This window comes from Carica papaya, chromosome 2 (assembly GCF_054855325.1).
Source record: "Carica papaya isolate Zhongbai chromosome 2, ASM5485532v1, whole genome shotgun sequence".
Taxonomy (NCBI): domain Eukaryota; kingdom Viridiplantae; phylum Streptophyta; class Magnoliopsida; order Brassicales; family Caricaceae; genus Carica; species Carica papaya.
The window spans coordinates 19506218-19532462 of NC_142310.1; the positions used below are offsets into that span (position 1 = coordinate 19506218).

At 36.8% G+C, this 26245-nt stretch overlaps 1 protein-coding gene across 8 annotated transcripts in view; it reads right to left on the minus strand.

Moving 5' to 3' along the window:
• Positions 1-26002, minus strand: part of MGT6 (magnesium transporter 6) — a 43181-nt gene extending 17179 nt beyond the window's left edge. Inside the window, exons 1-3 of one of the 8 annotated variants that reach the window (XR_015817119.1) lie at positions 25475-25613; positions 5301-5434; positions 3891-4047 (exon numbers count right to left, since the gene is read on the minus strand). Coding sequence is in view for 1 of the 8 variants with exons in the window: in XM_088213558.1 (XP_088069684.1) it covers positions 25475-25805 (331 nt within the window). In the remaining 7 variants the exon portion in view is untranslated. The other 7 variants (XR_015817121.1, XR_015817120.1, XR_015817118.1 and 4 more) reach the window with 7 other exon arrangements.
• Between the last annotated feature and the right edge of the window lie 243 nt (positions 26003-26245).

Consider the following 26245-nt stretch of genomic DNA (forward strand, 5'->3'; position numbering starts at 1 on the left):
TACTATCACGTTAATCAAGTCTCCCAAATCCTCACAAGAACAGAGAGGATGACCCCTAATCAACAAAGCTAGAGTATGAAATTAAGAATCTTTCAACCTATCAAAAGACCATTCTATACTCTCAGAAGCTCTTTTACTCCTTTTTTTTCACATGACTCAAAGGGTAGTCAAACGGATAAGACCGAGAATCTTGTTTAACTCTTATCCCCATGAATACCCTTCCAAACCTAAACCTCTCTTTTACTGATTGGTCATGGCCAATTTCAACCCCAAACGAATGTCTTTAGTGAGTTACATGAATCAGGGTCTTCGAGAAGTCATTAAACTCAACTTTTCTAGTGTTTATTGTCGAGGCGGAAAGGTCAAAAAAATCAAAGATTTCGGACTAATTAGTTTGGTGCAGTGCATCTACAAACTTATTTCTAAAGTTCTAACTACGTGTTCGTCCAAGGTGTTAAGAGAAGTAATTGGGGAAAGCCAGCATGTATTTGTCGAGGGACAGCAAATTTTGGATGTTGTCATAGTTGCGAATGAAGTGGTGGACGATTTGGTGGGTAACAGGAGGGAGGGGATGCTTTGCAAGTTAAATATGGAAAAGTCGTATGTATTAATTGGGAGTTTGTGAATTAAATGCTAGGTAGGTTGGCATTCAAGCAAAAGTGAAAGAGGTAGATGAATTTGTGCATTACCATCTTATCTTTTGTAATTGTGGTTGATGGAGAATAGTCTTCTCTTCTAAGCGTCTAAAAGTCTAAGATAGGGAGATCCACTATCCCTCTTTTTGTTTATCATTGTTATGGAAGCGCTAAGTAGGTTGTTTGACAAAGTAATGGAGTTGGAGTTGTTGAGGGGAGTGGAGGTGTGTAGAGGTAATCAACAGGTGGAGATTTCTCATTTTTTCTTTGTTGATGACACTTTGATTTTTTGTCAATTTGAGGAAAGGGTGATTTTAAACCTTAGGTGTCTTCTCTTGTGCTTCCAAATTGTTTCTGCATTGAATATTAATTTGAATAATTCAAAAATAGCGAGAATAGGAGATAGGAGGGATGAGGATAACTTAGCAAGGGTATTGGGATGTAAATCAGTAAAACTACCCATCAAGTATCTTGTCCTTCCGGGGATCCAAATATAAAGACGTGAGAACTTGAGAAGCAGTGATAGAGTTGTTTGAGAGAAGACTAACGGGTGGAAGAGGAACTTCTTGTTTAAGGGTGGTAATTTAACACTCATAAAAATCATACTTACTAACCTTCCTATTTATTATTTGTCTGCTTTGACAGTGCCTGCAAAGGTAGCATAAAAGTTGGAAACCATGCAATGTCATTTTCTTTGCGGGGAACAGAGAGGGGAGAATGAGATATTATCTTGTGAAGTGGGAAGAGAAGAAGTTGTCTATGAAGTAGGAGGGATTGGGGCTAAGATTCTCTGTTGAAATGAATATTGCCCTACAAGCAAAAATGACTATGGAGGTATATAAGGAAAGATTAGAGGTTGAGGAAGTGAGTTATTGAAGCTCGTTGAGGGATTGTTAATGGTGGAGGGATCACTAGAGAGGTGGTTAGACTACATGGGATGAGGTTATTGGGTTGTAAATTAGTAAAACTACCCATCAAGTATCTTGTCCTTCTGTTGGGATCCAAATATAAAGATGTGAGAACTAGGGAACCAGTGATAGAATTGTTTAAGAGAAGATTAATGGGTAAAAGAGGAATTTCTTGTTTAAGAGTGGAAGTTTCACACTCATAAAAAGTACACTTACTAACCTTCCTATTTATTATTTGTCTGCTTTGAAAATACCTGCAAAGGTAGCATAAAAGTTGGAAACCATGCAATGTCGTTTTCTTTGCGGGGAACAGAGAGGAGAGAATGAGATATCATCTCGTGAAGTGGGAAGAGAAGTTGTCTATGAAGCAGAGGGATTAAGCTAAGATTCTCTGTTGAAATGAATATTGCCCTACAAGCAAAAATGGCTATGGAGGTATATGAGGAAAGATTAAAGGTTGTGGAAGTGAGTTATTGAAGCTTGTTGAGGGATTGTTGATGGTGGAGGGATCACTAGAGAGGTGGTTAGATTGCATGGGATGGGGTTATGGAGGAAGATAAGCACAGAAAAACAAAAATTCCAACAATGCACCAAATGGAAGTTAGGCAAGGGGAATAAAATCTTATTCTGAGTAGATGATTAGGTTTTGGAAGGGGAAGTCTCAAAAGTTAATTCCTGAAGATTTTTTCCATTGCACAATCTAAAAATATTGTTGAGGAAGTCCATAAAGAAGGGAATGGAATCAAAGAGTGGATTGTAAATGTGACAAGAAATCTCAACGATTGAGAAATTGAATAATATGAGGCATTGCTATATCTTTTGTCCACTGTGCACTTAAATAACTGAAGTTTTTTGAAAAAAAATAAATTTCTAATTTTTATTACTGGTTATTCTTATTCTATTTGAACTCTAATTATAGGATATAATTGTATTATTAGAACTTTAAATAATATAGTATTCTATTTAATATGAAATTTTTATTAACATTCCCCCTCAAGTTGGCGCAAAGATATCACACATGCCCAACTTGCAAATCAGGTTCTGAAGAAATTTGTTGCATAATCCCTTAGTGAAAATGTCAGCTACTTGCTCGACAGAAGATACATAATATAAGTATAGAGAGCCACCAACCACCTTCTCTTGTAGAAAGTGTCGATCAATCTCAATGTATTTTGTCCTGTCATATTTAACTGGATTATAAACAATGTTAATTGCTGCTTTATTGTCACAAAACGGGGATAATTTCTCATCTTTAAGCAGTTTTAACTCCATCATTAGTTTTTACAACCATAGTATTTCACATACTTCTTGAGCCATTGCTTTATATTCTGTCTCAGTATTGGAGCGAGCAACCATACTTTGTTTCTTACTTTTCCATGTGACTAAGTTGCGACCAACAAGTGCGCAGTAACTTATAGTTGATCTTTTATCATTTAGGGATCCAACCCAATCGGCATCTGTAAATGCTTCTATTTTAAGTTGCCCATACTTAAAAAAGAGCAGACATTTTCGTAGTGCAGACTTAAAGTATCGTAATATGCGGAAGACAGCAAGTAAATGAGTCTCACGAGAATCATGTATGTACTAGCTCACAAGACTAACTGCATATGCTATATCAGATCTGAAATGTGAGTGATAAATGAGTCTTCCAACTAGTCTCTGGTATCTTCCCAAGTCAATTGATGTACCACTACCTGCTCGCAATTTGTGGTTGCTCTCAATAAGTGATTCTGCCAGCTTACAACCCATCATACCAGTCTCTTCTAATAAATTTAGGATATATTTTTCTTGAGAAATGAAGATTTCTTTATTGGATCTGCCAACTTCAATCCCCAAGAAGTATTGCAATTTTCCTAAATTTTTTATTTCAAACTCTTGAGCAAGAAGTTCCTTCAACCGAGTCATCTCCTTTGTATCATCTCCAATCACGACAATATCATCCACGTAAACAATAAGAAGAGTGACTTTATCCTCACAATGTTTGATAAATAAGGTATGATCTGCATTACTTTGTTGATATCCAAGAGAGATCATAACTTTTCTAACTCGTTTAAACCATGCTCTTGGACACTGCTTCAATCCATATAAGCCCTTTTTTAATCGGCAAACTTTTCCTTATGTCTTCTCATCTTCAAATCCAGGTGAAATTTTTATGTACACCTCTTCCTCTAAGCCTCCATGGAGGAATGCATTTTTTACATCAAACTGTTGTAAATCCCAATCAAGATTAGTTGCGCAAGACAAAAGTATCATAATTGTGTTTATCTTCGCAATAGGTGCAAATGTCTCCTGATAGTCAATCCCATAAGTCTGAGTAGATCCTTTAGCCACCAATCTAGCTTTGTACCTTTCGATCGATCCGTTTGCTTTCTGTTTTACGGTGAACACCCATTTGCAACCATCTTCTTTCCCTATGGAGGTGATATTTCATTCTTTATCAATTTTCTCATTTCTTCAATCATGGCTTTCTTCCACTTGGGATCTCCTAGAACTTCTCTCCAATCCTGTAGAATAGACACAAATGAAACAAACAAGATAAAACCTCTATAGAAGGGAGATAGAGAGTCATAGAAAACAAAATTAGATATAAAGTGTTTACTGCAAGTTCTCGTTTTTTTCTAATAGCAATAGGTTTATCTAATAAATCACAAGAGAAAAATAACTCACCAGTATCTTCTGAAGCCAGAGAAGATTCTTAACCTGAAACAGACTGTATGATAGCGTTTTTAGACTTCTCTCTCCTTTAATACCTTTTCAAGTCTGGTTTATCTAGACGTTCAACATTATCTTCTTGATTAAGACTTTCTGTAATAGAATTCTCCCCCTGAATATGATTCTCAATCGTTACCCAATTAGGTATCACTTCTTCCTTCTCACTCTCTCCCCCGAAAAGGTGTTGGATTTGAATTAAAGTAAGACTCATTCTTCCTAAAAGTAACATCCATAATTACAAAATATTTTCTACATGGTAGATAATAACACCTGTAGTCTTTTTGGGTAGAAGAATATCCAACAAATACACAATTAAAAGCTCTACGTTCTAGAGTACCCACATTTCTAGTATGAACAAAGCACACATATCCAAAACACTTTTGGGAGAACAATGTAGGAATTTTTTCTTTATAAAACCTCCATAGGACTTTTAAAATTCAGAAACTGCAAAAACATTCTATTAATAAGATAGACAGCTGAAAGAACTGCATCTCCCCAGTAACTCTTTGTTAGATTTATGGTGAACATTAGTGACCGAGTTACCTCTAATATGTGTTTATTTTTTTTTTCAACCACCCCATTTTGTTCACTAGTGTAGGCACAACTTGTCTGATGAATTAACTCATCTGACTCCAAGTAAGCACGGAACCCACTATCCATATATTTTGTACCATTGTCAGTTCGCAAAATCTTAACTTTAATACCAAATTGTGTACATATCATTTTGTGAAAAGATTGAAAACATGAAAATACATCACATTTTGTTTTTAACAAATAAATTTATGTTAATCTAGTACAACAGTAAATAAAAGTAACAAACCATCTATGACCAGAAAAAGAGGTATTTTGAGTAGGTCTCCATACATCAGAGTGAATAGTCATAAAATGATCAGTACTTCAATTATTATTTAAATGATAAGAGCTCATCTTATATTTTGCAAGTTCGTGTGTATCACAAAACAAATACTCCATAAAAGTTCTTTTAAATAACTTAAGATATAATTTTTCTAAAACAAAAAAAGAAGGATGTCCCAATCGTTGGTACCATTGTAATATCTCCATATTGACTTCTTTATTCCCAATGGTTGTTTGATTTCCAATTAAATTCATATGTTTATCCAAGACATATAAGCCACCTTGCAGTCTATCAGTGTCAATACTCTTCTCGATTTGAAGATCCTGAAAGATGCAATGATCAGGAAAAAATTTAATTTTACAGTTGACATCTCTAGTTATGGCACTAATAGATAAAACATTGTCACAAAAACTAAACACATGTAAAACTAAAGACAGTGTAATAGTAGTAGTACAATTAATGGAGTCTATTCCCCACACGAGGATGTATGACCCATCTGCTATAAAGACATTATCCCCGTCAGTACAAGAAGAATAGGTCAAGAATTCTTTAAAAGAGCCTGTTATGTGTCTGTTAACTCCAGAGCCTATGATACACTTATTAGAAGTGGAAATAGGATGAACAATACCTAATTTTACCATATTTAATGTGGCAACAGTTGATGGAAAGTTAACTCAACTCAGAAGGCATTTCAGATTTTGAATTTCTTCTGTAGAAAAGGCTCCAATGAATGGTGAATCAGGTGTTTCCCTAGCTTCAACAAAATTTGTTTGAGCTCTTGTGGTTCCACCTTTTCTTCCTCCCCAACCTCTAATTGGTTTTCCATGCAACTTCCAACAAGTTTTCCTAGTGTGTATTGGCTTGCCACAATAGTTACACTTCCATATACCTCTAAATTAATCAGATTGTGAAACTACTTCAGCCTTTTCAACTGGTGCAATGTGAAGCATGACATTTCTTCTATTCTCTTCTTACTGAACATAAACATAAGTTTGTTGTAATGAAGGAAATGGATCTTTACCAAGCACTTGGACCCGTATTTAATTATATTCGGTGTTCACACCAGTTAAAAAATTATAAATTCGCTCTTTTTCTATCAATTTCTGAAATTTGACTACATCTGCAGGACACTTTGCTTGAAAATCTTGACAGTAATCTAACTTCTGTCATAATCCATTTATTTCATAAAAATACTGAGAAATAATCATCTCTCCTTACTTTGTACCATGAACTTTATTCCGAAATTCATAAATCTGGGTGTCATTACCCATCTGTAAATATGTAAGAGATGTTCCGTTTCATATTTTTTCGACAGTGTTAAGTAATAATTATGTTCTGCCAATATAAAGTTGCATGGAATTTATGAGCCATAATATTACCAATGAGCTCTTAAAGTTCCATCTATTATATTCTAAACTACCAACATCTGGTTTCTTCACCTCACCAGTAATGTAATCTTGTAGTTCTCTAAATTTGATGGACAATAAACAAGATCTCAACCAACCAAGATAATTAGTTCCATCAAGTTTTATAGGACTGATTTATAATGAAGAATTATCAAAACTAATAACACTCACCTCTTTTATTTCTGTCATTTTAGAATGCTAAAAATAAGAAGAAAAAATACCCAATAATGAAAAAGAGACCTCCCATCTACACCAAGTTGCCAAAAAAGGACCAAAAAAACTGGAAAGATGACAAAAACACAGGAACCATATCTGGTTCGGCTCTAAATAGCTTGGGTTTAGTTCTGAAACGGCTCAGACTCGACTCTAAAACAGCCCAAAGTCGGCTTGGCTCGTCTACCTTTTTATCAGAGTCTCCACTGCTGCTTAAAATCACCGTAAATACCATAAACACATCAGCGGGTTCAAATCCGTTTTGGGTGGTGATGAGAGTATATATGGATAAAAGGCTACCAACCTAGTATATTGTGCTATTTTAAGGTTTGGGAAAAATTCTAAAATTAGATCTCTAAAATAATTTTATTTGGCTCTGATACCATGAAGTTTTTTGGAGAAAATAAACTTTTAATTTTTATTACTTATGTTTTGCTTACATTTAGAAAATATATATAGACAAGTTATCTTTATTTTATTTGAACTCTAATTATAGGATATAATTATACTATTAGAACTCTAAATAATATAGTATTCTACTTAGCATGAAATCTTTATCAACAATAACAATAAGGAACAAACTGTGTAAAAATTGAAGAACCATGGGGAGTTTATTGTCAAGTCCTTTTATAATCATTTGGTGGGAAGAGATGAGGAGGGGTTGGTCCGATTTCCAGCTAATCAGATTTGGAAGGTGAAGACTCTCCAAAGAATTAATTTTTTTGCTCGGTAAACGAGAAAAGAATGCATTCTGACTATTGATAAGCTGATGAGAAGGGATAGAACAATAGTGAATGGTCGTTATCTGTGCAAAAAAACTGTTGAATTTTGTAATCACATTCTCCTTTGGTGTCCAATGGTGTACAATATTTGGACAATGGTATATGGTTTAATATGGATTAATTGGGTTATTACGGGGCTAGTGACAGATGAGTTATGGGCTTGGGAGGGGATATGCAAAAAGAAAAAATCTATAAATCTTATTTCTTCGACTATTTTTTTGGGAAGTTTAGAAAGAGATGAATAATAGAGCTTTCAAGGAGATTGAGGGAAAGATATCTAAAACTAGGGATAGATGAATATACTATTTTGGTTCTTTAATTTTGAATCATGACATTTATAGGATGGAAGATTTTGGAAATATCATTGATATACTAACAGAGTTGTAAATATCTTGTAAATGGGTGGTACCCCTGGTGTGGTTAATTTAATATACATCGTATACTTTTTTATCTCAAAAAAAATTAAATGGATTCATAATCCTTTTCGCTTTGAGAATACATGTTTGAAACACTCAAATTCCGAGAGTAGGACGAATGAATGGTGGCATGAAGGCAAGGTGGAGGACTAGAAGGGATATAAATTAATGAAAAAACCCCAATACCTAAAGGGGAAAAATATGAATTTGGATAAAGTGTTTAGATAGTAGGTATGGGGAAAAAAAGAGATTATGAAGGAAATGATACAATTGGATAAGTCAGCATCCAAGAATAATATTTCTAAAACTCAAATAAATCAGTTATCTAAATTAAAAAATAAACTTAAGGCTATGCTTTTGAAGGAAGAGCAGAGCTGGAGGTAAAACCATAATTAGGTGGGTTAAGGAAAGGGCTACTACTGTTATATAAAAAAAAAATTATTCAAGAAAAGGAAAGGGCTACTACTACGGGCTTGTATCATTGGGTAACAAATGAACAAAGTCACAAAGGAGAAAGCGCCATTAAGTTGGAATTATAGAATGGAGTCCTAGAGTAGGAAAGTATTGGTATAGAGAAATATATCACTAAAGTTTACCAAGAAGTATATAATGAGGAAGGTACCTCCCTTTTTTTAAGGGATTGAATGGAACTCTATTCAAAGTGATAAAGTGATTTGGTTGGAGAGGCCATTCGAGGAGGAGGAAGGAAGGAGAGTTGATTGCGCCCCAGGTACTAATATAGCACTTGGATTGGATGGATTTCCTGTAGCTCTTTTCAAAACATGCCAGCACACTGTTAGGTTGGATTTGATGGTGGTGGTCAAGGAAGTTCACCGTAATGAGATCATAAGCAAGAGCATGAATTCAAATTTCATCACCCTAATACCCAAAAAGACAAATTCAAAAAGGGATCTGATTATAGTCATATATCTAGTGACAAGTTTGTATAAGATCATTACCAAGGTTTGATATTTGAGATTAAGTAAGGTTCTGAACAACACAATTCCATAAAACCGAAGTGCTTTCACAGGCAGTCAACAAATTCTATGAGAATGGAATGGTGGAGAATATTCATAAACCCAAAGAAAATAGGCTAGTACTAAATCCAAATTATACAAAAGTTTATGATTAGGTTTGGAGTTTCTTGGAGAGTGTAACGGCCATAAAAGGGTTTGGAGATAGATGGGAACAATTGACTAAAGGGTGTTTATGATAGGATTTTTTACAATTCTAATTTTCTAATTACCTCCTTATGGAATATGACCCATGGGAAATTTACTGATATCTCTGTTCCCGTCTTACATTGGAATTGGCAACGATAATACATTAATCTGTCTCCAACCCTATAAGCTTGCTAGAGACTTTCCATTACTCCCAGTAGCCTGATAACAGGATCTAGACTTTGGAATCCTCAAGATTATAACTGGTATATCCTTTTTCAATCATGCAAGTCATAACCCTAAGTACGATCATATTCCTTCCACTAATGCATTTTAGAAAAGAAAAGTTCCTTTTAAGATTAAAATGTTTGCATGGAATACCGTAAACAAGCTCAACATTGATGAGAAGCTGGAAATTCAAAAGCCTAATCAAACTTTTGCACTGAATGTTTGTATTGTGTGCCACAGGAGAAGAGAAACATAATTATTTACTTCTCCAATGCGATGTGGCTTGGAATTGAGGATGAGGTTGTATAAATTATGAGATACGTGGATTAACTATTTTGGAACTAATTTGCTGGGTCATGATATTGTTAGGGATGAAAATTTTGGGGATATCATTGACATACTAACTACTTTGCAAATCTATATGTTTACGGATTAGTACTCCCTTTTTTTGGTACCTTGTTAATATACACATTACATTTTTATTTAAAAAAAAAAAAAAAAATTGAGGATGAGGTTGTATGATATATTTTGATTGGTGTGGGTTGCTCCTCCTTTGCATGTTTCTTGAGTTTGAACCTATATAGAGGGCGAGAGAGAAATGAAGCTAAAACTCTCCAAAAAGGTGCTTTGTTTGCAGTTCCGCAAACATTATGGTTGGAACAGAATGATAAGATTTTTGGCAATTGTAACTTCCTGATTCAATCTTCTTATGGACTAAGAACCGTGGCAAATCTATTGATATCTCTATTTTCATGTTACATAAGAATTGAAGAAGACAATACGTTGGCTTTTTCTTTGTGGGAAGGATTGTGTCTATGCTTTGGATTTCTAGTAAAAGGCTTTAAGAGGATATCTTATCCTCCATCATCAGACTTTATCTTATCTTGTCCTTAATATTAATTATTTTTTATAAAAAATAATAAATAAATGTCTTGTCAATCCTATCATAATACACTTCATCCTCATAATAATCTTCAATAGAAAAAGAAAGATGACAAAATTTACTTACTCTAACATTATCATCCAATGGATAAGGTGCATGAAGTGGCTAAATTAGTAATTAAGTATCCTACCAAGACATATAGCTTATCACTAATACAAGTCTCAATGATAAAATCATATACCAATTAGTTGACTTTGCACTTACAATGAAAAATTGGATCACATCTGGCGAGAAAATTTTTTTGAAGACATGGAAAATAAGTTTTTTCCTTCACATTCATCATTGCAATTGCATATGCTATAGCATCTTTCGTCGATGGTGGGTCCAAATCAATGTTATCTGAGCCTTTTGGCGATGGTGGTTGCAAATATTGGTTAAGACCTACATTTTTCAGGGATTTAGTAGTGGTTTTTTACAATTTTTCTAGATAGGTGGTAGAGGTCTGCTCGGCAATATAAGTGCAAGGGGAACGAATTAGGAAACACTAGACTCTGGTACCCACTGATGCAAGACAAAAATAGGATTAGGTTGCTTGCTCTAGTTTAGTGGTGCTTTGAAAACGTCCAAGCTAGACAAATAACCTAAAATCCACTAGGGTTTTACTGGAATCTATCAGGAAGAAAAAATTGGAATCTAACAAGAAGAAAATTCTTCATTGACGAATAATACAAAATTTATTAAGAATTAAGTGTCTACTTTACAACTCATAGGGCTTTAGCATATTCATTGTGTTCTTAAACTATTCCAAAAAAATTATTATAGAAAAAAAGAGAACTAATTGCTAAACTATTTTTAAAAAAATTTAGTTAAATAAGAAAACACATCACAAAAATAATCTAAAATATAAGTCACCAATTAAAGTCATGCTAAAACACTAACTGATTTAACATTGTAGATCTAGGATAAATATTAATACTTCATATAATAGTAGTAGTAATATTTCTTATCTACATCAAACATCCAACTAAACTGATAGGTCAAACGTCCCTCATATTGGAAAAAGCATCTTCAAATCTTAGGATGAGCACTAAGAATAAAGAGTTAAGGCAAGAAATGTTGAATATGTGATCCAAAATTGACAGCAGTTATTGTACTTTTATTATGTTTAGACTTGGTCAAAGTTGGTTTTTTATTTTTTACTTTTAGTTGAAGCATGTTTGTAGTAGTGTCGAGTATCTCTGCTTCTTTGTTGAGTTCAGCTGAGATGTAATACCCATAAAAAGGCTGCTTTGGTTATGGAAAATATCATAATGCAGAAAACAGTCTGAGCTCACTTTCTATCCACCAAGTGTTTGACAAAATTACTCTTTTAATATTCTCATACTTGTTGGCCATAATATTCTCTGTTTTGCAGTATTTGAGTTTCTTTTCTTCTCCAACAGTAGTATCAGAGCAGGTTGGGAGTCAGAAGGCCTTGTGAGAAAAAAGGAATCACCATGGCTTCAAATGGAAACTCATTAAACATTGTACAACCAGCCATCCCCATTTTTTAAAGGAGAGAGTTATGAATTTTTGAGCATTAAAATTAAGACTTTATTCAAGTCTCAAGACCTCTGGGACTTGGTAGAGAAAATGGGTTTGTTGATCCAAATGAGAAGAACTGATTGAAGGAGAATAAGGACTCCAAAGCATTGTTCTTCATCCAACAAGCAATCCATTACACGGTTTTCTCAAAAATCACAGCAGCCATGACTTCAAAACAAGCATGGACAATTTTACAAACAAAGTTTCAAGGCTCAAAGGTAATAGCCGTGAAACTACCAACTCTTCGGCATGAGTTTAAAACTTAATCCTGAAAGGCAATGAATTAGTGCAAGATTTTTTGTCAAGAGCAATGGCAACAGTTAGCCAAATGAAATCATACAAAGATCAAATAACTGATCAAACTATTATTGCAAAAATTTTAAGGAGCTTAACTCCTAAGTTTAATCATGTTGTAGCTATAATTGAGGAGTCTAAAGACTTATCTAATTTTTCATTTGATGAATTGATGGGTTCTATAAAAGCCCATAAGGCAAGATTAAACAGACCAGCTGAAAAACATGAAGAGAAAGCATTTCAAGTGAAGGGGAAGGCATCCAATTAAAGAGAATTTGACAAGACAACAATAGGAAGAGGACGGAGCAGAGGTGCAAAGAATCGTGGTAGACAACGAGGCAGAGGTTTTGAGCAAAAGCACTCCCAATGAACAAAGAGGCAGCAAGAGTGGAGTCCAATATTATCAATGTAAGAAGTACGGACATGTTAAAGTATATTGTTGGTATAAAAAGAAACAAGTCACCCAACGGCTTCAACCTCAAATTCTTTCAGAAATTCTTGGATGTGGTAAAACAAGAAATTCTAGATTTTTTCAATGACTTCCACAAAAACTCCTCATTCGTGAAATCACTCAACTCTACCTTTCTGGTTTCAATCCCCAAGAAAAAGAATGTTAAGCAGATCAACGAATGTAAGCCAATCAGCCTCATTGGAATCATCTACAAAATTCTTTCCAAAGTGTTGGCTACCCAGTTATCAAAAGTTCTTTATTCAGTTATTAGGGAGAACTAGCAAGCCTTTGTTCATGGTCGATAGATCACCAATGTCATTCTAATGGCTAATGAAATTGTAGACGATGCATTCAAGGAAAAAAGTCAAGGCATCCTTTGCAAGCTTGACATGGGAAAAACGTTTGACCGTGTGTCATGGAATTTCAGACTACATGCTTGACATATTGGGCTTTGGGCAAAAATGGGAGAGTTGGATTCATACTTGCATCTCCTCAACCAGCTTTGTTGTTTTAATCAACGGAGGCCCTTCTACTTTCTTTAGTGCCCCTAGGGGTTTGAGACAAGGTGACCCACTCTCTACTCTCCTCTTTATTATTGTCATGGAAGCTCTCAATACATTGGTTGAAAGAGCTAGAGATCTGCAGTTGTTAAAGAGCATAAGTGTGGCCAACAACAACAAAAACATTGAAGTTTCTCATCTCTTCTTTGCCGATGACACTCTTTTCTTTTGCCAATCGGACATCAACTAAATTTTAAATCTAAGATATATACTTCTTTGTTTTCAAGCGTCTCCGACTTGAGGATCAACTATGACAAATCCGAACTTCGTTGAGTTTTGCCATGACTGCCCTAAACCTTCTTTTGCCACAGTGTTGGGTTGCAAAGCTAGTATTTTACCCATTAAATACTTGGCATTCCTCTCGGATCCAAGCATAAAGACAGCAACTGTTGGGAGCCAATTATTGACAAATTCCGCAACAAATTGACAAATTAGAAAGGAAAATTTCTTTCTAAGGTAGTAGGTTAACTCTCATTCAAAGTACTCTTTCTAATCTTCCCATTTATTACCTTTCAGTGCTCAAAATCCCGTTTAATGCGGCAAATAAACTGGAAGCTATCCAAAGGCGCTTTCTTTAGGACGATACTGACAACAGGCATAAATTCCATCTGGTAAATTGGGATGAAGTCAAACAGCCCAAAAAGATGGGTGGTCTAGGCCTGAGATCTCTTCTTGCATTCAATAAAGCTCTTCACAGTAAATGGTTCTGGAAATTCTAGAATGACTAAAACAGCCTCTGGAAAAACATCATGGAATGTAAGTGGTTCAGTAATGGCCTACATGATTTGAAAAAGCTTGATAACAGCCGTTATGGAAGGCGTTTATAGACAAATTTTATGCAACTCAGTCACATTGTTGAGGAATGCTCTAATTGGGTCATTAGCAGGGGCAATAAAGCCCATTTTTGGCAAGATGTGTGGTTTGAAAATGCCAACTTTCAATCCCGTTTTCCCCGCATTTTTGCTATTGCAAGAAACAAACACATGCTGGCTGCGAATGCCTTCAAAGGAAATTCCTCCTTCGTCGAGAACGTGGTTGTTAATCAAGATTTACAAGACTGGGAATTAGAGGAATACATGGAATTAAATCAAATCTTTGTGCTATTAATTTGAGTAATAGAGATGATAGACTCAACTGGAAGCTGAACAAAAATGGTACCTTTTCTATCACCTTTATGTTTAAGCACCTACAGAATTTCTATGCTGAAAACAACATTTTGTTCTCCTATAAAATGACCTGGGAGACATGCATCACCCAGAATTTCTTTCTTCGCTTGGGAAGCAGCAAAAGAACGCATATTAACTTTGGACAATCTTATGAAGAGGGCATTTCACTTGGCCAATAAATGCTCTTTGTGCAAAGCCAACCCAGAAACTTGCAGCCACCTATTACTATGGTGCCCCATCACTTACAGTCTTTGGAATGATATTTTCAGTCTTATGGAGATCCAATGGGTAAATACTGGTTCTGTGAAAGCTGAACTCCCTGCTTGGAAGAGCATTGCTACTAAAAATAAATATTATCGATTAACACCGCAGACAATTTTCTGGGTTATCTGGACAGAAAGAAACAACAGAATGTTTGAGGATATTGAAGAAAATTTTGCCAACATCAGGTATAAATGGTTACACCTCTTTAGTTCTATCTTTTTAGGACACAATCTTGATTGTTGTGATGATTTTGGTGCCACTGTAGATATTCTTACTGACATGTAATTATTTTTCTGTACTTGGGCGGCGCCCCCTTTGTGCCTACATTAATACACTTCACACTTTCTTTCAAAAAGAAAAAGAAGCAAGTCAACTATGCAGAGACAACTAATGAAGAAAGTAAGTTGTTTATACCTTATTATGATACTAATGAAGTTGTAAGTAATGCATAGTTTGTAAATAGTGGCTGCTCTAACCATATGTTAGGCATGAAGACAATATTTAAAGAATTTGATAAAACATAAAAAATGACAGTCAAATTTGGAAATAATAAAAACATTCAAGTTGAAGGGAAAGGTATGATAGCAATCAAAACAAGCAGTGGTTAAGTAAAACTTCTCCATAATGTCCAATATGTTCCCAGATTGGCATAGAATCTATTGAGTGTTGGGCAATTGGTGGCTTGTGGCTATTCAGTTTTATTTGATGATGGAGCCTGTGTTATTAAAGATAAAAAGACAGGTCAAACAATTATTAGTGTCCAAATGACCAAAAACAAGATGTTTCCACTTGAAGTCTCAAATGTGGAAAATTTTGCTTCAGTTGTTGATGCAAAGAACAACTCCAAATTATGGCACTAGAGGTATAGACATCTTAATTACAAGGAGTAGCAATTGTTAGGTCAGAAATGTATAGTTTTAGGCTTGCCAAAAATTGATTCTTTTGATTTATGTGAGGGCCGCATTTATGGGAAACAAGTAGAAATCCGTTTCCTATTGAAAAGGCTTGGAGAGCAACTTGTCTTAAGTTAATTCATGCTGACTTTTTACTCTCACATATGATTTCAGTCCCATGACCTGGGTGTATTTTATGAAATTCAAGTCTGAAACTTTTGCGAATTCTAGAAAAATCAAGGCTTTGGTGGAGAAGCAAAGTGGGCTATATATTAAAACTCTTCACTCAGATAGAGGAGGTGAGTTCTTATCGAATGGATCTAATCAATTTTGTGAAGAAAACGGAATTCGCAGGGAACTAAGAACACCTTATACACCAGAACAAAATGGGGTTGTTGAACGCAAAAATCGTACCGTTGCTGAAATGGAAAGAAGTTTACTAAAAGGCAAAGGACTTTCAAATTAATATTGGGCTAAAGCAGTGGCTACTTCAGTATATTTGCTGAATATATCTCCCACAAAGGCTACGTTGAATCAAACTCCATACGAAGCTTGGAAAGATACAAAACCTTCGGTAAGCCACTTAAAAATTTTTGGGTGTATCGCCTATGGTTTGGTTAACTCTCGAACTCACCAAAAATTAGATGAAAAATCGGAAAAATGTATTTTCATCGGTTATTGTCTTGAATCATACAGGTTATATACCCTCTTAGTGGCGAAGTGAATGTCATATTTAATGCAAAAGCAAGCTGGAATTGGAGTATCAGCAATGCTGAAACTCATCTTGAAGATTCATTACATGAAGCAGTAGACCCCTAGATCAACAAATTCAACAAATTACTCTTCCTCAACTTCAAATACCAGCAAACCAGCAAGTTCACCAAGCTCAACTTCAAAAGACAGCAGCTCATCCTCTTCAAGTGAGACACCTCCAAGGAAATTTGGATCTTTGAAAGAAATTTATGAATCTTGTACATTTGCTTTACTTGTTGCAGATCCTACAACATATAAAGCAGCAGCAAAAATGAAGGAGTGACAAAATGCAATAAAGGAAGAACTGATGGCAATACAGAAAAATGAAACTTGGGAGCTGACCAATTTGCCGATGGAAAAAATGTTGTTGGCTTGAAGTGGATATTCAAAACAAAGTATCACGCAGATGGAAGTGTACAAAAACAAAGGCGAGAATTGTAGCAAAAAGATACTCACAGCAGCAAGGTATCGATTTTGGAGAGACATTTCACTCGTTGCTCGATTTGAAACTGTGAGAACACTCCTAGCCTTGGCTGCTCAATTGAAATGGCCACTTGATCAACTTGATGCTAAGTCAGCCTTTTTGAATGGTGAGCTTGAAGAGGAAGTGTACGTTGCACAGCCAGAAGTGTTTATGATTAACGGTGAAGAAGAAAAGGTATACAAGCTGAAGAAGGCACTTTATGGGCTAAAGTAAGCGCCACACGCATGGTACAGAAAAATTAATTCCTATTATCTGCAAAATGGTTTTGAAAGAAGTGAAAATGAGCCTACGCTTTATTTGAGAAAGCAAGGTGATTTTCTTGTTGTGTGCCTTTATGTTGATGACATAATTTATATAGGCTCATCTCACTCTATTATAGTTGAATTCAAGTCTATTATGTTGAGTAGATTTGAGATGACAAATTTGGGTTTGTTGCATTATTTTCTTGGGCTTGAGGTGAAGTAAAGAGAAGATGTAATACTTGTTACGCAAAAGAAATATGCATCAAACCTACTCAAAAGGTTTGGCATGGTTAATTGCAAGATTGCTAGTACACCCATGAATGTGAATGAAAAATTGCAACTTGAAGATGGTAATGATAAAGTAGATGCAAGAAGTTTCAAAAATTTAGTTGGAGGTTTAATTTATTTGGCTCCTACTTGGCCAGATATGGAGCTCCACTATCTGTAGAGTCCTCTGAGTGATTAGGTGCTTGGAGGTTTGGCGCACCGGCCAACCATGTCGGTTGGCCAACGAAAATTTTTTGTTGTTGAATAGAAATCTTTTGGTGTAATGGAAGAAGGTAGAGGCATAAGAGTGTACGAAAACAGTAGGGACTCTCAGAGGTCTGTTATTCTCCAAAAAGAAGACGTTGAATGGTTCCTAAATAGTCTTAGAGAGTTCAGATGGGAGAAAGGAGAGGTGGTCTGGAGTAAGCTTCGAAGAAGTTGTTGGAGAACGTTGCACTTGGTTCTAAGCTGCAATAGGCGAGGAAGATTTCTGGCGTTATCGGAAGGTAAAGATGGCACAAGAGGAAGGTCCAATATGTTAGTTTTCCCATAGAGGACTTGGGCTGAAGGTTGGTAGAAATTAATGGATGTCGTCCATGAAATCGCTAGGGTGAAAATGGTTCCCCCGATGTGGTTGAGGAGAAAAAGAAAAACAATTGAATGGGAATCTTTCCCGCAGATGGTGCAAAGCACTGTTGTATTTAAGTGTCCTAAAAGCAATCTTGAACTGGTGGAAAGGGAGAAGGCATCGTTCGCTGATATCCTCAGTCAACCAGTCGGGAAGGTGAGTCGGGTAGGGCAGGAAGGGAAGGCGAATCAACGTGGGTCGGGTTGAAGAGATTTGAAATTTGAAAATCAGGAGAGTGGGGGTCACGTGATGAGGGAAGGGAAGGGCATACAATAAGCCGAATGAGGGAGGAAAGAAGGATAAATTCTCGTGGGCTGAAAAGGGCAAGTGGGTGAATGATCCTGGGCCGAGCAAGATTGCGGGTAAAAAAGGGATGAGGAAGATTTGGCAGCCTAAACGGGTCAAGTCCGGCTCGCCCAGAATTGCGGTTCAAGCGGGTCAGTATAAAGGGATAAAATCGGGTGAATGTCTGAAAAATATTTAGAGAGCCCAACTCTGTTGGTGAGGGCTAGGGTTGGAGGGGAAGTGGGTGGGACGTGTTCCGTAGACGCGACGAAGGTGGGTGGAGTCGAGGTTGAAGATGGTTTGGGTTTGCTCCAGTCAAGCACATTTGGCTTCTCTATCTATGGTTGATTCAGAGGGAGGAAACGATGGGCTGAAGGGGTTGAGATTGATAAAGAGGAAAGGGAGAGTATGGTTGGCAGAAGTAACAAGTTGGTTGTGGTCGAGTCGGGCTTGGTGGATGATTGTGATGAGGCTGCTCTTGATGTGTCTCCCTTATAAAGCAACATCCTCAACTACGAGTTGATGCATATGGATGATCAAGGAGCGGAAGAAATGTACTCGGACTAGGTGCAGAAAAATTTTGTCAAGGTGAGTAAACTGTTTGGACTATCTTTTGAGGGCCTTGAGCATAAAGTGTTGAGTCTGTTGGCTGAACAACTCTTGGAAGCGGAAAGAGAGAAGAAAAAAGAAAAAAAGAGGAGTAGCAAAAAGGGAGAAGGGGGGAGTTGACAACTGAAAAGATTGGAGTGGTCTTTGAATTATGAAGCTAAAAAATCGGCAGAAGGGGGGAAGGGAGGTAAGCCTAGCAAAATGTAATAATAATAGAGAAAATCATTTCATGGAATGTGAGTGAAATAAATGAACGGAAAAAACAGAGGATCATCAAAGGTTGTATGGAAAGATGGAAGCCTAACTCGGTCTGCCTACAAGAGACCAAGTTGGGGGAGATAAGTATGCAGGTAATCAGTAATCTGTGGTATAGCAGTAAGGTGGAATGGGTCTATACACCTGCCGATGGGGCTGTTGGGGGTATCCTTGTGATGTGGGATAAAGAAAATTTTTTTTGCAGAGGGGTGGAGAGGGTTAAAGTCTCGCTATCAATTTTGCTTGAGAATTAGGGAATTGAGAGGAAATGGGTTTTCTCTGGCGTATACTGTAGAGGTAACAAAGAGGAAAGGATGAGTCTGTGGGAGGAACTGTGTGGTTGTAAAATAAAATGGGGTGAGAACTGGGTGATTGGGGGGGGACTTCAATATGGTTCTTCACATGCATGAGAGATCGGGACGGGGTACCAGCAGTAGGGAATTTGAGGAGTTTAAGGAGATGGTGGATCACCTGGAGGTGGTGGATCTCCCGCTCGGGGGTGGCAGGTGAATGTGGTCAAAATCAAGGGATACCCTATCATGGTCAAGAATTGATCTTTTTTTTATCTCTAACGGGTTGTTAATGCAGCTTGCAGGTTTGAGGAAAAAATATGTTGTCCCGGCCAATTTCAGACCATTTCCCTATTGCCTTGTGCCTGATGGCATCATTTGGGGCCCTACCACTTTTAGGCTTGATAACAAATGGATGAATGTGGCGAGTTTCAGGCCTTTGGTGGAAAAATATTGGAAAGAGGCGGTTGTTGAGGGGACTGTAGTTTTAGGCTTGCCTACAAGCTAAAATATTTGAAAAATGCTATCAAATGTTGGGCCAGGCAAGAGGAGGGCAGATTGGAGAGGGTTATCAAGGAGTATTTTATAGAATTGGCTGATTTAGATAATAAGGATGGGGGGGGGGGTCATTATGTGAGCATGGTAAGGCTAGAAGGGAGGAAATTAAAAGGGAGATGGCCTCCATCATGAACCTGAAAGCGATCTCACGAAAACAAAAAGCTAGAGAGAAATGGCTGAAAGATGGCGATAGAAACACTAAATACTTCTAGTGTCTAGCTGACTTTAGAATGAAAAATAATTATATTGATATGCTATGTTGGAATGGGAAAATGTTAATGGTAATGAGAAGATGAGAAAGAAGGCGAAGTTGTTTTTTTAGAAGTTGTATGCGGAAGACATGATCCAAAGGCCCAATCTTGAAAATTTAAATTTCAAGAGGTTATGCGAAGTAGTAGGGATGGTTTAGAGATGCCTTTCACAGAAGAGGAGATTAAATCTTGTTTGGATGAATGTAATAGGGATAAGGCTCCGGGGCCAGATGGTTTCAATATGAAGTTCTTCCAGGTGTTTTGGGATGTGATAAAGAATGATATGTTGGTTATTTTCTACGATTTCCATAGAATGGGAATCTTTGTGAACTCCATCAACTCAACCTTCCTAGTGCTTATTCCTAAGATGGCGGGTGCTAAGGAGTTAAAGGACTTTAAACCTATTAGTTTGGTGGGAAGTATTTACAAACTGGTTTTGAAGGTGCTTGTAAGAAGATTATCTAGAGTTCTTGGGGAAGTGATTGGCGAAAATCAAAATGATTTCGTCGAAGGGAGACAAATTCTCGATGCGGTGATGATTGCCAATGAAGTAGTTGATGAGTTAGTAGGGCAGAAAAAACAATGACTTATTTGCAAAATTGATATGGAGAAGGCCTCTGATCATGTGTGTTGGGATTTTGTGGACTATATGTTTGGTAGAATGGGATTTGTAAGTAAATGGCGAAAGTGGATTAGAAAATGCATTTCGTCTACATCTTTTGCGGTCATTGTAAATGGGGGTCCATCAACTTTTTTTAAGGCTTCTAGAGGCCTGCGCCAAGGGGATCCTTTGTCTCCTCTTATCTTTCTTACTGTTATGGAGGCGTTTAGTAGATTGTTGGAGAGAGTGGAGGAGCTGAATTTGTTGAAAGACGTAGAGGTTGGGAAGGGAAGGGAGAAGATGAGTGTGTCTCACTTATTCTTTGCGGATGGTGCCTTAATCTTTTGTGAACCTAGTGTTAATACCATTTTTCACTTGAGATGCTTATTACGTTGCTTCCAAATGGTTTCCAGCCTAAAAATCAACTTGAATAAGACGGAAATGGTTCAGATTGGTGATAGAAGTGATGAAGTTAGTTTGGCCATGGTTTTGGGCTGCAAAGTCACTAATCTGCCTATTAAGTACCTTGGCCTCCCACTTGGGGCAAAATATACCAATGTTAGAACATGAGAGCCCATTATTGACATGTTTGGTAGGAGGTTAGCGGGTTGGAAGAGGAATTTCCTTTCTAAAGCGGGGAGACTCACTTTTATTAAGAGCACACTTGTTAACTTACCAATCTACTATCTATCCATCTTAACAATTTTGGCCAGCACTACAAAAGAACTTGAAAACATTCAATGTAGATTCCTTTGAGGTGATGAGGATGGTAACAAAAAGTATCATTTGATTAGGTGGGAGGAGGTTAAAAAACTAGTTTGGGAGGGAGGCCTCAGCTTGAAGTCTATTGTGGAGTCAAACCAGGCTTTCCATGGAAAATGACTGTGAAGATCTCTTGAGGAGAAGGGGAAATGTGGTGGAAGGTTGAAAGTGCTAGATGGGGAGATTGGGAGAAGGAGAGTGGGAGAAGGAGTAAATCTAAGCCTCACAGGATGAGCCTTTGGAGCATGATTTGGGATGACAGCCAATATATCAAGAGCTGTGTGGGTTGGAAAGTTGGTAGGGGTGATGGGGCGTTTTGGCATGAGGAATGGATGGGGAATTTCATTTTAAAAAACAGATTTAAAAGAATTTTTGACATTGCTTGCAATAAGGTTGGAAAGTTGGTAGGGGTGGTGGGGCATTTTGGCATGAGGAATGGATGGGGAATTTCATTTTAAAAAACAGATTCAAAAGAATTTTTGACATTGCTTGCAATAAAGATGCTAAGGTAGAGGAGATGTGTGAGTTTGCGGGGGAGGATAGAGTGTGGGGTGTGAAGGTGAAGAGAATATTGCAAGACTGGGAAATTGATGAATACAGCAGCCTGCTTTTGTCTCTGATTGAAGTAAATTTGAATACAGAAAAATGATAAAAGAATATGGAAGCTTGATGAGAAGAAAGGCTTCTCGGTGAAATCTTTATATAGCTATCTGACTAAGAAGGATAACAGTCGCAACATGTTTGCTCTTTATAAGCAAATTTGGAAATCTAAAGTCCCTCCTAGAATGGCTTTTTTTGCGTGGGAGGCGGCCAATGAATGTATCTTAACCCTGGATATGCTAAAAAAGAAGGGGAATGTGCTGGTTAATAGATGTTATTCATGCCATGCTGCTGAGGAATCATGCAACCACTTATTATTATTTTGCCCAGTAACATACAACATTTGGAGCTCTATTTTTGGGCTGTTAGGGTTAAATTGGGTCATGACTAAGAGTGTGAGTAATGAGTTGTGGACGTGAGTGGGCATTTGTAAAAAGAAACATAAATTGTTCCTTATTCCACTTACAATTCTTTGGGTAGTGTGGAAGGAAATGAATGGAAGAACTTTTAATGGTATAAAGACTAGCTTTACAACAATTAGAGATATACGGATTTATACTTTTGGCTCTATTTTGTTAAATCATAACATCAAAGACATGTGGGACTTTGGTGCTGTCATAAACCACTTAATTGATATGTAACTAGTTTGTATTCGAGTGGTACCCCATTGGTACCTTGTGCATAATAATATTTTCCTTTTATTTCAAAAAGAAAATTTCTTTTCCAGTTGGTATTGTTTCAAGGTTTATGAACAATCCTTCAAAACATCACTTTGGAGCTGCAAAAAAGATTTTATGCCATGTTGCTAGAACTTTGGATTATGATATTTGGTATTCTCATATCTCAAATTTCAAACTAATTTGATTTACCAATAGCGATTGGATAGGCTCATTGGATGATAGGAAAAGCACTTCAAGAAATATTTTCAGCCTTGAATCAGGTGCAATAACATGAAGTTCAAAGAAGCAAGTCATAACAGCATTATCATCTTCGGAGGCAAAATATGTGGCAGCCACTTCCTCAACTTGTCAATGCATATGGCTTAGAAGAATTCTTGTTGATCTTCATCAAAAGCAAGAGACGGTAACTGAAATTTTTTGTGACAATAAGTCCACAATTGCATTGGTTAAAAATCCTGCATCTCATGGAAGAACGAAGCACATTGAAATTCGCTTTCATTTTATTCATGAGCTGGTGGCAAAAAGAGAGATCATGTTAAAGTTTTGTAACACTAATGAGCAAGTAGCGAATACATCCACAAAAGCAGTTTCATGTCAGAAGTATGTCTATTTCATATCACTATTTGGTGTATGCAATTTCGAATCAAGGGTGAGTGTTTAATATGTGATCCAAAACTGACAGCAGTTATTTTACTTTTACTTTGTTTAGACTTGTCAAAGTTGGTTATTTATTTTCTACTTTCAGTCGAAGCATGTTTGTAGTAGTGCGAGTATCTCTGCTTCTTTGTTGAGTTCAGTTGGAGACGTAATGCCTATAAAAAGGCTGTTTTGGTTATGGAAAGTATCAGAATGCAAAAAACAGTTTGAGTTCACTTTTTGCCCACCAAGTGTTTGACAAAATTCCTCTTTTAATATTCTCATACTTGCTGGCTGTATTATTCTCTGTTTTACAGTGTTTGAGTTTCTTTTCTTCTCCAACAAGAGAGAAGAGCTTGTTGGTAAGAAACTCTGAAAACAAACCCATTATCTTCTCCTTAGTGGTGGCCCAATTCCATTGTAGGAACACCACATAAAAGTCATTCAATCTTGGCGCCTTGTCAACTTCACAACTCGAAAGTGCTTCATGAATTTTAGACTCAAAAAGGGGTCTTTCAAGTCTATCCTTATAAATCCATCCAGAGTGTCAAAATCTAAGCCATCAAGAGTCAATCTTTAGGAGAAAGACTCCCTACATGGATTGCTAAAGAAATCTTTAGTGGAATCCCTCATGTCACTGTTACCATTAACCATCCTACCATTGATATCCATTCTCTCAACATAGTTATATCTCATATGATAGCACCAAGTTATGGAAAAAAATGTTCTTGTCCCCTTCTTTTACCCACTTAACTCCAGATCTTGTTGTTCCTTTTTACAAGATAATATTTGGCTATAAAGCTTTGTTTCCAAGCAATCTCCTCCAAATGAAAAGGCTTGGAAACCTTTTTACTGACCCACCTTCCTCATCCTTGTCAATTCGAGATAATTTCTATTCCGAGTAACCAATCCCTTCTGGCCTTTCTATCCCCCAACATCTCCTTACTCCACTATTTGATATTCGATTTAATATGCTAAATATTTTTAGAAACTTTGAAGCTAGCATAACCATTCACCGTGATTTCTTCCCACCATTTCTTAACTAACTTAGCCACCTAAGTCCAAGCCTGTCCAACCACCTAATTGTTAACAACAACCTACTATGCTTGATATGAATGAAGCATGTTCAAATTTTTTCTTCAATTTGGTCTATGAGTTATATATTTGTAGCCTTAGGATCTATTATTAATAGAATCATACTATGTAACACCCAACCGGGATCGTTACATACTAATTGCTATATGCTGATGTGGCATGATTAAAGACATACATTATCCATATTGCAATTTTTAACATGATAGTCTTCCATCATGTAGGTAGTTATATTAAAGGTTTAAACATAATTTCCGCAAAGAATAAGTGTCAAAAGTTTTAAACATAATAAACCAGTCAAATCATAGTTTTGAAGATTTCCAAGAGGAAGTAATATTTTGTAATAGAGACTAAACTTCAGTTGTAAAAATTTGTTGCTTGTCTATATATTACATCCATCAAAAGCAAACAGATAGAGATCTGATTTCAACACTAGGACTGATTAGATGTTTGGAATCTAGTGGCAAATGTTTGGAAGAAGCCCTTCAACTAACATACTATCTAGACACCACATAGGATCTATGCCATCCACGGAGACAGGTTTAGCTTTAGAATTCATTGTTATTTCATTCTAACAGAGATTATCAAAGCTGCATAGTTAGTGTTTTATCATACAAACTAATTCAGGACAATTTGAGTGGTGTCTTGAATTCATTTTTAACAAGGTGTATGGTATTTTCATAGAACTTTTGCTGCATCAAAACCAAGACCACGCTGCCTGTCAGCCGACACAAACAATCTTGGTTACAGGGAGACTACTAATTTTCAACAAATATGCTCCCCTTCAAGAAGTAAGGCGAGAAGTATAACACTACTAACTAACAAGTCACTGTAAGCCCGTGGCCCTAACTTCTTTTCCCAGAAAAAAGAAAACACTACTAGAATAGTTCAATTCAGAGTCAAATCTTCCCAAGTTAGAACAAAAGAATCTAAAAAAACAAAGAACCTTCTCCTATGTTCATTCGGGCACACTAACTGATAGATGCGGTTAAGATGCATTCAAATTCAAAACTAATGCTAAAGGGAAAAAGGCATATTGAAAAAAGATATGAACCGTGTCAATCGATTACCCAGAATATTGGAGGAGTGAGAGAAGACCGGGCCGAGAATCCTCAAATCCCTAGCAGGAATCGCTGCACGCCTAATAATGGTGCTTTTATCACATTCTACCAGCTCCGATTTCCCCATTCTGTCGAACCTCATCCACAATCTCGCACCCGCTGCCTTCTTTTTTCCCTTCCCAAGTGCCGCTCCACCAGTGCTGCTACTCGGCAGCGGGAGCCGCGGCGGGGGTGAGGGAGAAGAAATTCCAGGAGCAGGCGGCTGAGCCGGTAACTGTATCATCTTCTTTAAACGACGCCGACTGGAAGAACGGCGGAAGGAGAATGTACCTTTGCCCATTCCCTCCCTTTCTTCTCCTTCTCGAGCTCTTTTAATCAATTACGAGGGATGATTGTTTAACAGGGCCAGGGCCAACAGACATCAGTGGTGGTGGCCTCAGATTCCGGGAATAGTCTCGTCTTCTCCTCCTCCGCCGCCTTCTTCTTCCATAAAGCCCACTACATGAAGATGATTCCATGAAATATAAAGGGGAAAGCCGCACAGAACCAGCGACCGAATTTTATATTACTTTTTTCTGTGGATGCCACTAAGGCAAACGTTGTAAATTAAAGAGATAAATTACGGTTTTAGCCCTAGTAGTTTGGTCTTTTTCTACAGGGCCGGATCTTTTGATTTGGCCCCTATTAAATAAATACTGAAACTAGTAACAATTAACAAAATTGGATATGTAACCTCTCAATAGAATCTACATAGCACCCTGAATTTCAATATTTTTAGAA